Source organism: Podarcis tiliguerta (genome assembly GCF_965153285.1).
Source record: "Podarcis tiliguerta genome assembly, chromosome: 3".
Classification (NCBI taxonomy): Eukaryota; Metazoa; Chordata; class Lepidosauria; order Squamata; family Lacertidae; genus Podarcis; species Podarcis tiliguerta.
Window position 1 is genome coordinate 39,853,589 of NC_139536.1, and position 17,831 is coordinate 39,871,419.

At 40.0% G+C, this 17,831-nt stretch overlaps 1 protein-coding gene across 2 annotated transcripts in view; it reads right to left on the reverse strand.

The window, feature by feature from the left end:
- Positions 1-2,788: 2,788 nt before the first annotated feature.
- The window catches only part of CRIM1 (cysteine rich transmembrane BMP regulator 1), a 132,428-nt gene continuing 117,385 nt past the window's right edge, over positions 2,789-17,831 (reverse strand). For both annotated transcript variants that reach the window (XM_083432149.1, XM_083432150.1), the window contains 7 exons: positions 16,952-17,161; positions 15,036-15,251; positions 12,802-13,023; positions 10,223-10,417; positions 8,995-9,117; positions 6,901-7,088; positions 2,789-5,609 (listed from right to left, as the gene is read on the reverse strand). In XM_083432149.1, the coding sequence (XP_083288275.1) occupies positions 5,433-5,609; positions 6,901-7,088; positions 8,995-9,117; positions 10,223-10,417; positions 12,802-13,023; positions 15,036-15,251; positions 16,952-17,161 (1,331 nt within the window). In that variant the 3' untranslated portion in view covers positions 2,789-5,432. The remainder of the gene's footprint in view (positions 5,610-6,900; positions 7,089-8,994; positions 9,118-10,222; positions 10,418-12,801; positions 13,024-15,035; positions 15,252-16,951; positions 17,162-17,831) is intronic.

Here is a 17,831-nt window from a genome sequence, read left to right on the forward strand (position 1 = left end):
TTCCAGGTTAATGGATAGGATCTTCCCTACCAAGCAGAGAGGCACTACTTCACACAACTGATTGAGGGTGTCATGGAAAAGCAGCAATTCATTAACTATTTAATTTATTTCTTTTTTAGTACCAAGGAGGGAGGAGAGGTGCTTGTGGGATTTTATGCCTCAGCTGTCATAATAACTTGATAGGGCTTGGGTAAGCACCTTTATATGCATAGTCATATGCAGTTCTGCTTCTTGACATATGCAGGTGTAGGAGTGAATGTGCAAGGCAGATAGATGTCTTCCTGCTGTAATGGGCTGGATGAGAGCCAATAACCTGAAGCTTAATCCATAGAAGACTAAGGCAATGGTAGGGAGTGGTTCCTGAGACTGAATGGAGTGGATTTTGTCTGGATTGGGTTACACTACCTCTGAAGGACTTCTGGATCCATTATTGTTGCTCAAAGCTCAAGCTTTGCAGTGAGGTGCCTTCCACCATGCACCCTGCATGGACAAGCACAGTTTAACATCTGTTGTCTAGGCTCTGGTTAGATTACTGCAATCCATTATATGTGGGGCTGCCTTTGAAGATGGTTTGGAAACTGCAGCTGGTGCAGAATTCAGTGGCCAAATTGCTGGCCAGGGAATGATGGTTCGAACATATAAAACTAATTATGGTATGCCTGCTCTAGATACCAATTAACTTTTGGGCTCAATTCATTAGTGCTGGTTTTGATTTTAAAAGCCTTATGTGGCTCAGAACCCCAAAAGCTCGAGGACTGCCTCTCTCCTCATGAACCAACTTGGAGCCTGTGTTCCCTTTCCAAGGCCCTTCCACAGGGTGTGGAAAGTGGTGACACAAGAACAGGCTTTTCAGTGGTGGCTCCCTGCTTGTGGAATGCCTTTAGGCACCAGTATGGACAGCTTTAATGCATTTTTTGGTGAGCTAGTAGAAATGTTAACTCTAAGTTGTAATTGGCATTTCTGCTATCTAGTACAGTGGTACCATGGTTCTCAAACTCAATATGTTCTGGAAGTCCACTCAACTTCCAAAACGTTCGAAAATCAAGGCCCGACTTCTGATTGGCTGATTGGTCCCAGAAACAATGCTGACAGCCAAAACAGACGTTCAGCTTCCGAAAAACATTCACAAACTGGAACACTTACGTCGGGGTTTGTGGCATTTGGGAGCTGATTTGTTCATCAACTAAGCTATTTGGGAACTATTTTTTGCCATTATATGTGTTTCTTTCAGATAGTTAAGGCCTGTAACTCTGAAGTAGCACAATTTGAAGCAATAGTTGGCTTCCGTTTCTACATGCTGTGGAACCATAACCAGGAGCTGATTCTGTGTGTACAGCAGGGGTAGAGAACCTTTTTCATTTTGAGGACCACAGTCCCTTATGAGGGGCGCATATCAGTGGTGGACAGAGGAATAAATGCAGATTTTACCTTTGTACATGCCAAAGAGCGAGCTGGCAGTAAATTACAGAGTTCAGAGTTGGAGAAAACTTTATCAGCAGAAAGACAAACTACAGAGACTAGGCCAAGTGTCGGGCCTAACGAGCACAGCTGCTCCTCCCCAGTAGGTCTTACTCCATCAGTTGCTGAGACTGAAAGTCCTGTCTCACCACAGCTGTCAATCAGTCCACTCCACTCCAGGGCTTTTCCCAAGAAAGCAGTGTCTGTGCCTGTGTGTAGGCAATCTCTCCTCCACCCTTTTCATGCCTTTCCTGGTTCTGGGAGATTGTTGCAGCAGGAGAGGGGATACCTGTGACTTTTCAGCAGCCTGACTCGTCTCTGCCTCGTTCTCGCCTCCTTCAGCTTCTGCATCTGATTCTGGTCTTCTTTCTGCCAAACCCTTAGCTCACTAAGCCCTGCTTCCTCTTCAACTTCTGACACCTCCTCTTCCCATTCTTCTCCCTTGTCTCCAGCGTCATCCCAAGAGTGCTCCATGGTCTCCGAGTCTTCTTCCCTTGGTGGTTCTCCAGCTGGTTTCTCCCACTATTCTGCGTCCAAAGAGTTCATGTCAGTACAGCCCTCTAGTTTCTTTGCACTCCCACATCCCTCTTTGGCCTCCATCCCAAGAAGCATCAGAATTCAAGGAAACATTCCAGCCAGGTAAAAGCACTCAAGGAGGGTGCAAAGCAAGACTGGTAAGGGGTGTGGATTTGGAGGTGTTGTGACATAAGGAGAGTTTCAAGGGCCAGCCAGAGAGGCCTGGAGTGCTGCATTTGGCCCCTGGGCCCAAATGTCCCCGCATACAGTGGCAGTGGGTCCTATTGGTTACATAAAGATACTTGCTGTCCCCCTGTGCCACCCCCTTCCCATTTTTGTACTAAAATGCTCTCAATCTCTTTAACAATTGCTGCAGTGCCTGGTCAAGTAAACATTTTTGTCATACATCAGTATTAGTGGCATACCAACAGCATGAAGAGTAATGATAGAAAGTTCTGCATATGTCACAGTTAAGGATTATGTTAAGGATATGAATGCTTAAGCGTTGGTGAAATGTTTGGTACAATTCTTCAAAAATAAAGGGGAGAAATCCCCCCAAACATCCCAATATGGACTGAGCATGCTTAGTGGACACAAAATGCTGACTGTTGGAGGAAGGAAAACAGAAAACTGCAGTCAATATATTGGAATATCCTAGCTGAGGGCACTGTTTGCTGGAATCATGAACAGGAACACTGCACTGCAACACTGAGGCAGCAGGTTCCACTGTATACCTTTTTTGCCGCAATGTAACTGGGAAACAATAAAACACTAAAAGATGTTAAACATAACAGAGAAGAAATCAATTAGAAGCTTATGAAAAGTTCATCAAGTTAATTTTTATTGTGCTGCCAAGAGCCAAATTACAAGAAACCGTCTTACATTTTAAAAAGTAAACAAGCAATCTGCCGAATTGCAGTGCACTCCAAGTGCCACATATGCATCTATTTATTTTTTTTCCAGAAAATTATCTGCATTTCTCTTACAAGAGCACAACAGGAACCAAAGTAAAAGAATGTAATGGATACAGCACATAGGATAAATAATATCTTCAAAATAATAATAAAATAATAATAATAATAATAAAATAATAATAATAAAACATTTTACACCATGTCCTATATCCTGCTAATATTTCTCAGAATATGGCCTTGATTGTAAAATAAAAGCAAGCATTTACAATTTCTGGATAACGACTGCTTACTCTTATGAAAGGAATGGATGATTTATCTTGACAGAATCTGGGTAATAACTGGAGAGTAACATTTGTTTCAGTGTTGTCATATGAGTATAAAATGCTGGGGGGAGTGACTACATTTTTTCTTTGTTTTTTGGAAACTGAATTTATAAACAGAAAAAATGTTGAGCCTTTATGATACACCTATTTTTCTCTTTGATGCAAACAGCTAGAACACTTTTTTGATATTCTAAAACAAGACATTTGTTAATCTTCGGATTAATAAATTAGGTCATATAATAAATTAGGTTTTTCAGTTTTAAAGTTCAGTAACCTCTGACCAAGTATTTACAACAATACTTGAGAGTTCCTTTACAAAAAATACATTTTCTTTTCACATTAAGCATACTGGGTATCTGTGTCTTATGACAAGCAACTGTAAAAGAAAGAGGCATACACAAATGGGCAGTTAGTATAAAAGTGCCAAGACATATTTGGAAAAGTTAATGTTGTATGATACAGTTAAAAGTTACGAGTCAAGCTGCAACAAACTTCCAGCTAGTTGTAGACTGTACTCCAGTAGTTGTTTCAAACAACTGTTTTCAAATATATCCAAATGCTGATGCAGTTAAGTTGTGGAACTGATGAGTGCTGCCTGTATGTTATCAGTGTATCTAGCCAATGCATTGAATTAACAGCCTTTTTAAGGCCATGCAGGAAAAGAAAAAGGAACACACCCTGAAATGTAGCAAGTAGCAAGAGCAATGCTTACTGCTAAAATTGTGCACATACTGTACACATATGCAAACACAAGGGCACGCGTGCACACACACTTGCATACTCACACTTTCAAATCAAATAAAACTAGGTAGAATGAGATACTCTCATCTCGTCTTTCCTAAACACAAATGATTAAGCAAAAATGTGGAATGCCTGTGTTTCTGTTCTGGGTAAAATCTCAGTTAAAAATACATTCAACAGGGGAAAATACAAAATTATACTGATATATACTGTATATATAAATACCATATATATATACTGTATATATACATATATATATACACATATATAGTGTGTATGTATACACACAGAGATGTATACACATACACACATATATACACACACAGACATACAAATGCTTTGTTTCCAGCATAACTTTATTTACATAAATATTTCTATAAAGCTAAAGTTTTAAAGAAGCATGATCTCCTTTCTTTCTGAGCTTCCAAAAAGGTGCTTGAGTAATATACAATTAAAATTAAGCAGCTTCCTAGCATGGAAGTTGTTTCTAGTCTGCATAATCGGTAACAGAAAAAACCCTTAACATGATTAAAAAAAAAAGTAATCTGAGCAAGATCTTCATCCAACTAATCTATTTCTTTTCCTCCAATGAAATATCTTTGAACCACCTGAAATTGATACACAATGGTAAAAGAAAGAAAAAAAGACACACACACACACAACACGCACACACAAGCTCTGGAATCAGATGGTGTTTTTAACTTTCCCTCCCTTTCTCTCCCTCGCCACTACTGTTGTCAAAAGATCCAGTGCTCATATCAGGAATTATACAGGCCTTAGCCACTTGCTGATTGCAAAAAAAACCTTGACAAACAGCATCAAAAGGAAAAACAAAAAGCAGCACAAGGTATAATTGTACACAGCTTCAATAATTCACCCTTTGTAATTCTGCTTTAATGTTTCCCTCACTATGTCATTAGCTCTTGCAGCTTCTGATCAGGTAGAAAAACATAGTTGCAGCTATACCACACCTGTGATGTGACAGGTACTATATTTTTGTAGCACAGCTGAAAAAAACAACCCAGACTTGGTTATTAAAGTTCAGGTATGGTTATGCTTATACTTCACTGCAATAAATGCTATTTTGGAGTGATAGGAAAAAAGCTATATTCTTATATTGATTGACTCCAAGTCAAGCTGACCAGCTTTTCTTCTTTGAGGCTTCCTGTTATTACCACTCAAACTCAACCCCAATTTCCCCTTTCCAAACAATCTCTATTACTATGTTACAAGCAAAACATCTTAACAAGTTTTAAAACTTTGGTTCTAAGAAAACACTTGGTCAGTTATCGCAAGGAGAAATGGGAATGCTTGTTCTGGCACACTGCAGGAGTCAGAGCCCATTCCAGTAAGGTCTTAGAGCTGTACATGAAGTCACAAATCCAATACAATCCACTAAGCAAGTGCACAATTCTAGTTTTATCTTAATAGCAGACTCAGTCTTTGTTTCTTCTTAACTTCTTTGTAAGGGTGCAACTTCTCACACTGTCTGATAGAAATTATCTGCCTGTAAGTTGTTCTGTTTTTGCATGCTGTAGAATCCACTGTATCTTGAGTCTGGGTCAGCAATTCTGAGCATCCTTTGAGAACTGTCCACCTGAACCATAGTTCCTTTCTTGCAGTCTACGTACACCAACTGATTGTTTAGACAAGAAGGCTGTTGGAATATAGAAAGGCAGAGAATAGGAAGTCAGGATATATGAAAAGCCACACGAGCTAGTAGCCCTTGCCACATCTTTTGGTAGAGCATTTGATAAGTCAGTTATGTGCTGTGCGGAACAGTGATTTCTTTAACTTAGGAAGCTGGCTTTTACGAAGTCAGACAATAGCCCAACTAGCTCAGAATTATCCATAATGACTGGGAGATGTTAACCAAGAATTCACACAGGAATCTCTCCATCCCACCTGGAGGGGCCAGGAATTGAATCTGGGACTTTTGCATACAAAGAGCATGCTTTACCACTGAGCTGTGACCTGAACCTACTGCCAACAAATTAGCTCATGCTTTGCATGTAAAAAAATCCCGGGTTCAATCCTAAGGATCTCCATTTAAAAGAATTGTGTAGCAGATAAAACCCAGAAGAGCTGTCATCTGTCAGAACAGAGTAGATAATATTGGACAAGATAAACAAATGGTCTGATTTGGAATCAAACGGCTTCCCAAGTCCCTGTGATTTATATGAATGCAAGTTCTAGCATTGTGAGCATCACTGTTAACCACAATAGTTGGTCCCAATAAAGACTGGAATCAAAAGCTAGAGAACACAATCCAAATAGCAGAAGAACACTCAGTTAATTTGCATGCACAAAAGTGACCTCCATGAGTCCATCATTCAGATCCTTCACAGTGTACTCCTACTCTAGTGAATAATGGCAAGCAGAGACGATTCACTAAGTAAGTACCTGATGCAACCTTTGGCCACAAATGAAGGTCTCTCTGCTACCTATGATAAGTAATATTAAGGGCATAAGGGAAAGCTTTATTTAACAAAGGCTGCAGCTGCATCTCTTTATCAAGGCCCAGGCAAGCGTTGATGTTTCAGACCTTGAACCTACTAGGGGGCATACTCTAGATCAGGCACCCCCAAACTTGGCCCTCCAGCTGTTTTAGGACTACAACTCCCATCATCCCTAGCTAACAGGGCCAGTGGTTAGGGATGATGGGAATTGTAGTCCCCAAACATCTGGAGGGCTGAGTTTGGGGATGCCTGCTCTAGATCTTATTTGAACTAGACCCTACACAATCTGGGGTGTAATCTAAAACATGTTCAAAGGGAACAGCCAGACAGACATTAGTATTTGCCCTCCTGCCTTTTTGGAGCTTTCTGCCATCCCTTTTCAATTTTTTTTCAACTGTATTAGCCAATTCAAGAAATCATGCTACCCGTTTATACCAAATGCAGTACAAGAACAATGGTTTAATGCCTAAATATATGAACTCTATTTACCTTTGTTGGTGCTCTGTAGCAGGACACTGGTATCCACTGCTTTTTCTGATTGATAAGTAGAAGTGCTATTATAAGAACGAGAGCTGTCATGATGGGCACTGTCACCCAGGCAAGAGAACTAAGAGATGCCTCTGCACTTGGTTGCGATCCTCTGGTTTCTCTATAATCCCCCTGAAGATGACCCAAATCTGAAAGGTGTGAATAAGCATGTTGGTAATGAACAATTAAATAACACCCCTAATAGAGTAGCAGAACAGCTCCATCATGCCACTATTTTTAAAATCCCAAGACAAGACACCATAACTGCTACCCTGAGTAACAAGAATTCTACACTTTACCCTATCAAGTTACCTTGGTTATGCATTATCTTACATAATAATATGACATGGAACAACAAAGTGAAAGAGTACCATAAAATTACAGTAGAATGCATGAAATATTTCCGTGGCACTAAAACATCCTATTGAAGACATGGAAGGGAACTGATTCTGGTAAAGTCCATAATGTTCGAATCTAACATACCTAAAGGATTGCCTCTTCTTCCTTACTCTTTACAGCAGGGGTGGGTAACCTTTGGCCCTCCAAATATTATTGGGACTGCAGCTCCCAATTCCCTTACTACTGGCAGTGTTGGTTGAAGTGGACAGAGTTTGCAAGTCCAACATCTGGAGAGCCACAGGTGCACTACTCAGCCTTTTGAGTTGACTGTCATCTTGAATTTATCGTTTTACACAATATTGTGACCACACTGTTGCCAAGGAAGCCCCTCCAGTGAGGGATGCCTCAACGCACCTGCCCAAACAGTAGGCAGAAGCTACTAGCAGCAGCAGCCCCCATACAATGGCCAACAGAAAGCAAAGCACAGTAATCTCAGGGGCCATGGAATCCTGAGCTATCCCTGATGTCATCAAGTGACGGCAATGGGCCCAATGCAGATATCACTGTTCCATAAGTAAGTCTTAACTGGGATTAGATATTTCTTATAATTTATTGGCATACTATTTTGAGAAAATTGGACAGTATTCATAGTAGTCATTACATTATCTGAACACATATGACATTGGGATGAACCCAAAGAACCCGAAGCTCAAACAGAAGACATTTCTGCTTATATACAGGAGAGTCACTAATTTTATGCTCAGCTTCTAGTCAATTCCATCCCACTCCACTCTGGAAGGTATGTGGCAACCCACTTTGCCGGTATGCATTCTGCTTTGCCGGTATGCATTCTGTAACCATATTTTCCTGTAAAATCTGCATAATGCAACCAGGCATTCCTTTTGTTCTGTGTTGCTGAATATTTATAAGGGGGTGCCTCATGGCCTTTGCCTTATGCTTAAAATTTTCTGTAGGAAGCATACAAGTTAATAATCATTTGTTTAATTTGGTAAATATGTTTCATGTACATATATGTTTCTCCTGCCTGAAGGAAACCAAAAGTATTAGGCCTATGTATATAACCTTTGGTCAAAAAACCTCCCCCCACCTTTTTGTTTACTTCAAAGGAAGCTTTCCTTGATAAGGATGAGTTTTGTCTAATGCTCCTTGAAAAAGATGAGTTACTGAAAGCTTTATATACATTTATATCCATTGATCCAATTCCAGTTTAACATCGTAACAGAATTAAAACCATAGTTAGAATTGCTTGAAGTTTTTTTTTTTTTTTAAATGCAGCAACTACACTGATTACCCCAAAAGAAATAATCCTTGTGTTTATTATCTGCTTTGCTTCAGGTTGTTTTAATCTCATGAAACCACATGAATTTAGAGGCTATTCCTATTGTCTTATAGGAATAAGACAAATGTGAGATATGAGGTTGATTGGAAAGGCATCTACAATAGATGATGTGGGGGAATGTAGACTAAACGTACAATGCATGTATCAATATAAGCAGAAACTCCTAAGTAGTTGGATGTAAAAAGAGAAGAAAAAAGAAGACTAGCATCGTGGTAGATACTGGACTTAGGCTCTGTAGTGAAACCTGGTTCTCTCAGTCATAGATAAAAGTTTTTTAAAATACTCCAAAAAGTGATTTTGAGGGGGGGGGGAACCTCCCAAGCAGCCTTTGATTCATGACATGAAATACAATTTACCTCTGTGGATATGAACAATGTCATTTTCACTGTGTGTAGGCCAAACTGGTGCTTCCAGTTCATTATCTCCTCTATGATTTGTCTTCTCAATTGGAATGTTGGTAGGTTCAGGTACATACATTTCTATTAAAAAAACAAAATTATCAAAGAAACTTATAGCCATTAAGCTTCATCCCTTACATTTCCTGCATCTTAATGTTTCACTCTATCCTGCCCACCTACTGCTTCTATCATGAGGCCAAAGTAAAACTAAGAAGTGTTTGAGATACCATTTGATACTTCAATAATGTTTTTCTTGATATTTTCTGGCACATTTGTTGTTCCTGAACATGACCAAGAAGGTAATTTTTGAGTCATCAAAAATAAAATAATTTAAACAAAGGGCTGTTCTAAGTGTATCACTACTGGAAAAAGGCACAAAACGTAGGCTCATGAGCTCTTCTCTCTTCCTCCAGTACAGCTGCGTGGAGGAGACTTGAAAAAGTTGCTTCCTCTTTAACAGTAGCTGTAATTTATTGTTAGATCCAAAAAGGGCAAACTGTGGTTCAACTACAGCTTATTTTCAAACAGTTATGCCTGAGAGGACAAAATGGGTAGGTGTGTGTGTGTGAACCTATGGCTACCTAATGTTAAATCACAGTTTACTTAACATCTGAAATAGGCCAAATAAAATACTGTAGAACAAGCAAAGCTTAAAAACTGTATTAGAAACAAACAAACAAACAAACAAACAAGGCATTTCTGTTTATTGAAGCATATTTGAATGCCTGAATTATTTGTTCTGAGAGAAAACAGGAAAATATTCATTTGCTGTATTCCAAATCCTGATTCAAGATATATTATATCTGAAACAAAAACAAAATGTTTACTTAATCCTCGGTCTAAATCAGGCATCCCCAACCTTTGGCCCTCCAGATGTTTTGGACTACAATTCCTATAATCCCTGACCATTGGTCCTGTTAGCTAGGGATCATGGGAGTTGTGGGACAAAACATCTGGAGGGCTGCAGGTTGGGGATGCCTGGCCTAAATGATACCAGTGGTGTCTTCTTATCTTTCTCAATATAGTAGCTAGATTGTAAGATAGTGGCTGGGAAGGTCTCAAAGGAGACAGTTTGGTTACCAGTACGTCTTGCATAGTATTTGCATGTCTAGGCGAAGTGATTATCTATTTTATGCATGTGCAAAATTCCTGATAAACTCTAAACATAAATATGAATGTATCTTACCTGGACACATGGGACAGCAACTTCCTTCCACGTTGATGGGCTCCACACAAGGAAGAGGAGGGCAACTGACCGTGGAGCAAAGGGTCTGACCCTGCAGACAGTAGCAGTGTGTGCAGCTATCAATATCCCAACGCTCTTCATCCGCGTATGTTTTTCCATTAAAGTGACACACTGCCTTCTTTGATGTTGTGTCTTCTGTTGAAATAATATTGCCACAATTGGGAGTTTAGAAAGCCATTTCAGAGCAATTGAAAAAGAGAAACAAGTGATTATAGACCCTGCCTTGGGACTAGATGATTTGTTGTTGTCGTTGCGTGGCAGGTTGACATTCTGCTCTTGGCTGGAAGCATCTGTTTACTGCTAATCAAATAATATATAGCAGGTACTGAAGTTTCCGTTATGAGGACAAAGGAATCAAATAATTTTTGCAGATCTTCTGAGATCTGAATTGTTCTCTTCAACTTTTCCAGTTAGTGAGAAATTAAAACATTTTTTGTGTTAACGTTTTTCAGTGTATATATTTAATGTGGTGTTGTGACTGGAGTATCAATATTAACCAGCAAAATCAGAGTTAAAACCTTTGCTCAGTTGGTTATGAAGTCATTAGGTTAGTTTCCTTTCTCTGCATTAATTCCTCCTCTGTGAAATGGTAATAACAGTCTGCCTTATACCTGATAAGCAGGTATAACCAGATAAGCAGTGAAAAGACTTAAATGTACTGAAAAAAATTATTAATAGAGCCATTATGCTAAAACCAACACTGGTTTTACTTAAGCTACCTTAAGTAAAATAAGTCCACAGTTGTTATTTCTCTTAGTTTCCAACAAAATTCAAAATAAAAAGTATATATGTCTATGCTTAATGCAACTACTGTTTAATTATATTTTAAAAGTTTCAGAAACTCAAGCAGAGGTGCATGAAACTTCTCTAACAAAGCAAACCAAAACGACTCTTATTCTGGGCTGGGGTATTTGGCTTAGGTGATCTTTTGGCATCCCACTAGAATTATAGAATCATAGAATCATAGAGTTGGAAGAGACCACAAGGGCCATCGAGTCCAACCCCCTGCCAAGCAGTTTAGCTGCTGGGCAGTTTATGTAAGGTTCCCCCCAGTGGGAATGGTATGTTCCGAGGGCAAGAAGTGGGCAATGGATGCCAATATGGTCTCACAGCTATTGTGTGACAGCATCGGACACAATTGTCTTGCACTTTCCTGCACTGCAGTCACAACCCTAAATTGCTAAAATCAGTGACTACATTTTAATTCTAACTTTCCTCCAAGATGCTGGCTGGGGTGCACATGATTCCTTCATTTTATACTTATATCATGGTTCATACAGTTCTGGGTTACTGGATCATTTCTATGATCTTCCCTATTCAGAAATTGCTGAGGAAATATTTCAGTATCCAGGTTTAGGGAATTACTCTACAGTGAACAACTAGGAAGGCATGATTTGGGTACTGACTTCTATGTAGTGTGGGGAGACTGCAGTGGAAGAGGGGTGTTGAAGAAACACAATAACCTGAGGCTTATTACAGATGTGATGGGATTAAAATATTAGCCAAATGACCCCTAGATATTTTGGACTACAAATGCCATCAGCCTCAGCATGGCCAATGGTCTGAGATGATGGGAGATTTAATTTAAAACTTATGGATGACACTAGGTTGAGGAAGGCTGTCCTGGAGTCTAGACGTTAAAAAATTTCATCAAGCACCCAGCCACAACCTTCACCTATCTGTTAAAAAATCTGTTCAGAATCTTGGTCTTTTGAATATACACCTGCCATACTGAAGGCATGTAAAACACTGACTGTTCCCAAGGTTCATTGCTGAGGGAGGCACTTTTATGTGCATCTGGTCTCTCTTCTGCACAGTAATTTTATGCTGTTGACAACAAATAGAAGCCAAATGCATGGTATCGAACCATGGACTGTGCCAGGATGAGTGGGATCAAAAAAAAAACTGTGCAGTGCTTCAAAAAATAGGAGTGCTTGCATATGTAATTCTTTGTAGGCTGGGGTGGGGGCAAGAGTTATTACAAATTAAATCTGTTTCTAGACAGAAGAGGGTCCTCTTAATAGCTAAAGATAATCTTTTTGCAGCAGATTTTCCTTACTAAATAAAATTTAAAATAAGATATTAAAAGATAATGCCACTGCATTAAAAACCAACCAACCAAGACCGTTTAATGTCTAGATGCGCCCTTCAGCTCCATTGGCACCAATGAAATACAGTTTTCAGTTAAGTCAAGTTCCACTGCTTTTAGTGGGAGCAAGGCATGACTCATTATGGCTGGATTCTGGACCAATGAAAATAAGAACCTATTTTGGCCCAAAATGCAACAACACATTCTCAATCCTATGAAATACTTTCATGTTAGAAGACGACATATATAAAAATATATCTGCTAATAGTATTAATAAAAATAGTATCACTGTTCTCAGCAGAAACAGCAGGATACACCAGAAATAAAGCATAGAAGTCAAAGAAGGTAAAAATTGAGAAGACACCATGATATGGAGTAACTGATTAAAAGCCCTCCTATCACATCATTCTTTCCCCTTTTCAGAACTTACCTATACAATAAGGACAACACTGTCCCTTTCTCAAAACAGGTCTGTCACAAGATACTGGAGGGCAAGACTCAGAATAGCAGCTGATTTCACCATCCATACAAATGCAACTGGTACAAACATTGGGCTTCCAGGATTCAGCAGTCAGGAAAATATCACCATCATCGTTTTTGCAGTAGCTGGGCATGCTCTCGTTGCTTGACAAGGAAGGCTGAACCGGCTCATCTAAAAATAAAAGCATGCAAATAAGCAAAGACTTGCAAGGCCCTGCCTATCCAAACCAGTGGGAGGAGTCATCCTGTTAAATGAATGTCCTCCAGTCCACCCAGGCAAGATCTAGGAAATGAATCTGGTGAGCAATTTAGTTCTCAACAGTTGCTCTCCTATCTTTCGTAGTGTAATTTTTATTTAAAGGCTTATCTGCACAGTTTTTTGTGATACAAAGTACATACAAGCCATGAAAGATTTCTGAATTTTGGCAACTTTGCCTATCACACAGTTCCCTCATTCTTATATCACTATAGACTTGCATTTGGAGAAAAAGAGGTACAACTTTGAGATAGATAGCATTATGAGAAAGTACAGATAGCTGTTACCGTATTTTTCGCCCTATAGGACGCACCGTCCCATAAGGCGCACCTAGTTTTTTGGGGGGGAAATAAAGGGAAAAAAATTATTCCCCCCCCCCAGGCGCAGGGTTGGGGAAGCTCGAGCTTCCCTCGACCCCAGCCCCCAAACAGGCAGCTCTCTGCAAGCCGTGGGAGCCCAGCGCTGGCTCCCGCTGCTGGCGGAGAGGTCCGCGAAGCCTGGACGCGCTGAGCTCAGTGCGCGCAGGCTTCAGCATGCAGGCAGCTCTCCGCAAGCAGCGGGAGCGCTCCTGCTGCTTGCGGAGAGGTCCGCGAAGCCTGGACGCGCAGAGCTCAGCGTGCGCAGGCTTCAGCATGCAGGCAGCTCTCCGCAAGCAGCGGGAGCGCTCCCGCTGCTGGCGGAGAGGTCCGCGAAGCCTGGATGCGCAGAGCTCAGCGCGCGCAGGCTTCAGCATGCAGGCAGCTCTCCGCAAGCAGCGGGAGCGCTCCCGCTGCTGGCGGAGAGGTCCGCGAAGCCTGGACGTGCAGAGCTCAGCGTGCGCAGGCTTCAGCATGCAGGCAGCTCTCCGAAAGCAGCGGGAGCGCTCCCGCTGCTGGCGGAGAGGTCCGCGAAGCCTGCATTCGCCCCATAGGACGCACACACATTTCCCCTTCATTTTTGGAGGGGAAAAAGTGCGTTCTATAGGGCGAAAAATACGGTAATTTAGTCATGCCCATCAGGAAGTTGATCCACACATACCTTCCCTGAATACAAAGACTACACTACTTCTGGGGAATGCTTAATCAACAGAAGTGAGACTCACAAAGCCAAGGGAGCAACTTGGCAGGGACAGAAAATTCATCCGTAATTTTTTTTTTTTTTGGTATTTAAAATTAAAATATAATTAAAATTAAAACTTTTTTTTTTTTTAAAAAAAAGAGGACTTAAGTCTGAAGTGAATTTTTGCTGGATTAAGAAGCCCATCACTGGTGCTATTTACAACACTTTCTCAGGAAAACACATTTTAATACCTGTTTTGATGAGAGAGTTATATATAGTGAGTTGTATCCAATGAAGCTTTCCTGTTCATGCAAGGACTTTTGCTTGCACAATTGAGCCTCCCCTCCCACCATGCACCCCCACCACCTACAGCTGGTCAGGGGGTGGGGTGCACAGGGAGGGGGAAGAGAAGTTCTGTTGAGCAAGTCAAAATCCTTGTATGAAGGGGGCAACATTCTTGGATATAATCTAGTATTAGCACTGTACTTTCAAATAATGAATTGTACAAATATACTAATGAAAATTCAGTTTGTCAGAATGTAGGCTCTAGAGCAACCCATAGTAAAAGTTCTGCATCACAGTATATGAATGTCTAAATTAAGCCAATAACTTTTAAGTAATTCTTCTTAAGAACGTTTTGATTTATGACTGAATATCTGCATGCTGGCTCTCATATTTCCTGTTAGCCACAGGTTACGCTATGTGTATCAGAGCTTTCAGCCCTACTAAACACTCTTCTAGCTTCACAGACTTTTGTTCAATAATTGTCAGTTTAGCTTACTTCTTGCACACTTTAACAGGGAATAAGTATCATATTTTAGAACAGCATCCTGCTCAGAGAGAACAAACAACTGGGAAGTGTATGCTGAAACCTGGAAAGTAATGCTAACCTGGGCACTGAGGACAACATGAGTCCTGAGTACGGGAGGGGTTCCGACAAAGAAGAGGTGGGCAGACTTCCGTGTCACATAAAACTCGTGCATTATGACATGTGCACTGTGTACAAGTATCAATATTCCACGTATCTCCTTCCAAAAAATACTCTCCTCCTGGAACATAGCAGATGGTTGGACCACTGAGTTCCGGCTTCTGCACAAGGGATTCATCTGAGGGGGAAAAGAACCCCAAAACAAAGTAACAGAAAATTAGACTCTGCGGAATTCAAGCAACACATTAAGTTTTGCAACAATAGATTTATGAAATTGTTTATGCATAGATAACATGTAAAAAAAATATATAGTACAACATTATTATGTTAAAAACCCAGTTTCCTGTATTTCATCAGCAGTGCGATTGAGTAACACTATTTTTCTGCATGCTATCTCATATGTGCCAGAGCCAAGGAAATTTAAACTAACTACAAATCACCAGTAATGAATATTCCATATAAATAAATATAAAACGAGGCACAGAATGTTACCATGGCTACCAGCCCCACAACAACTTTAGAATACCAATAACATAGCTATCCTCGGTCCTTTTTCCTTACACAACTGACCTTTGAATTTTGAGAGAATTATTAGAAATATGTCAAGATCACAACAGTAAATGACTATTAAGAAAATGTGTTTTTTAGATCATGTTTCTGGACAAATGCCCATCCAAAGTAGCTTAGGGGCAAAACAAAAGATCAAACCAGGGCTAAATTTAAAACCTACAAATCAATCCTTGACATAAAAATCGACTGAGCTTCCTCACACCCATCTCCCCCTTTCCCTGGGTCAAGCATTTCGATACTGTACTGCACAAGACTTTTATATGCAAGGAGGGTAATAGTAGATTCCTTACCTACTTCTGATTTCTGAGTCAGGTCACACAGAATAACCATGTTTCCTAGAAAGCCTAACCCTCTCATCTTCAGTGATCTACTTTTGTCCATAATTTTTCATGCTACTTTTTTCCTTTCACTATAAAACCACAGTGGGCAGCAACTGGACTCTTGCATGCTACTTATAACCTCGAAACAGAGCACAGAAACCTTGCTAAACCCAACACTTTAAAATTGTCCCCCCATAATACTTAATGTGCTTTTGGCACACCTGATAGCTGCTTGCAAGGTATACATTTGAAAATGAACACAGCATGAAAATGAAATATACAGATTAGTATTCAAACCCTGACCTAAATTCTGGGCTTGAATACAAATTTGTATTCCAGTGCTCCAATGGTCAAGTATAATGAGAGTTGCAGTTAGCCATCACTGCTTTAGGCACAGACTAACACATTAACACAGTGATTCAGATTCTGTTATGATTCAAGAAAAAGCAATAGTTTGCAGTGATGTTTGGGTTAGTTTCCTTGCCATATCAGGGTGAACTCTGTGCATAGAGTATGAAATAGGTGAACATATGCAGTAAGAAAAAATACTAACTCAACTAATAAATTGGATTCAAAAGTCACTGACAGGTTGGCAGCAACTGGGACAGAATTTGAGAAATATTATGCTGTCTGCCTCACAGTAAGTGCATCTAAAATTTAGATAATTCTACTCCCCTCCCCCTTTATTGGAAATAAAAACTGCTAAATGCTGAAGTACACCTCCTTCCTTCTGCTCTCAAGACTTTATTTGTCTGCATTAAATAAAAATGCTAACAGTACTCAGAAAAAATACTAGGCAATATATTTTATGGCTAAAACTGAAATATATAAACTTAGTGTCAATTGTTAACTTACAAAGGTCAAGGCAGAATTATGTGGAGACAAAATACTTTGTCTTTACTGTTCAATTTTCCTCCAAAAGGAGAAAGAGATGCAGATATTAAAGCAAGGTGTGCTTTATAGCCCAATAGGGAACACAAAATGGTACCTGGACATGATGGGCAACATTGGCCTGGATGTATGGTGGGGTTGCCACAGTTTGGTACAGAGCAGGTGATCAAAGCACACATCTCCCGTCCATTATGACAGTAGCATTCACGGCAGCCATCATGCCAACTTTCTTCATTTTCATGACGGTGCCCATCCACTGACAAGCAAGAACCTGCCTTCGCTGGTGGCATTACAGAAGCTGGTATCTCTGTATGAGTTTGTTTTTTAAAAAAACAACAACCAGTGCATCAATAGGATGGTAATAACAACCAACAGCTAAATCTTCTCTTGTGTTTGTTGTAGCAACTTAGTAAAATGTTCAGACTGAGAGGCTATGTATAGCATAGATTTCTAATATGCAGCAGAATGCCGAAGGGCACACATACAGAGCATTTAATAGTTAATGGGAACAAACTCAAAGAACTAGAAAGAGATCTGTAGGTTTATTTTTTCAAAAGTTGATAACAGAAGAATATTCAAACACTGCATTCATGAAGTAGTATTCTCCTGTATGTATGTATCCACCAAAAGCTGGCTCTGTGAAGGTCAATACTATCTTTGAGAATGCATGGGAGAGCGATCTAACCAAAGATTGTGAAGATTTCCCAACTATTTTGGGTATTGAAGTCTGGAGAACAGTTACTCATTGCCTCCTCTCCTTCTGTTTAACATCTACCTAGCCAACAGCTGCCCAGAGTGGCTGGGGAAACTCAGCCAGATGGGTGGGGTGTGTATGTATGTATAAATAAATTATTATTATTATTATTATTATTATTAGTAGTAGTAGTAGTAGTAGTATGCTAGGTATTAAAGGGCTGTAGGGTTGTACAGATCTGTTTTACACCACGGTTTCCTACTGAGAACCACTAAGGACCAAT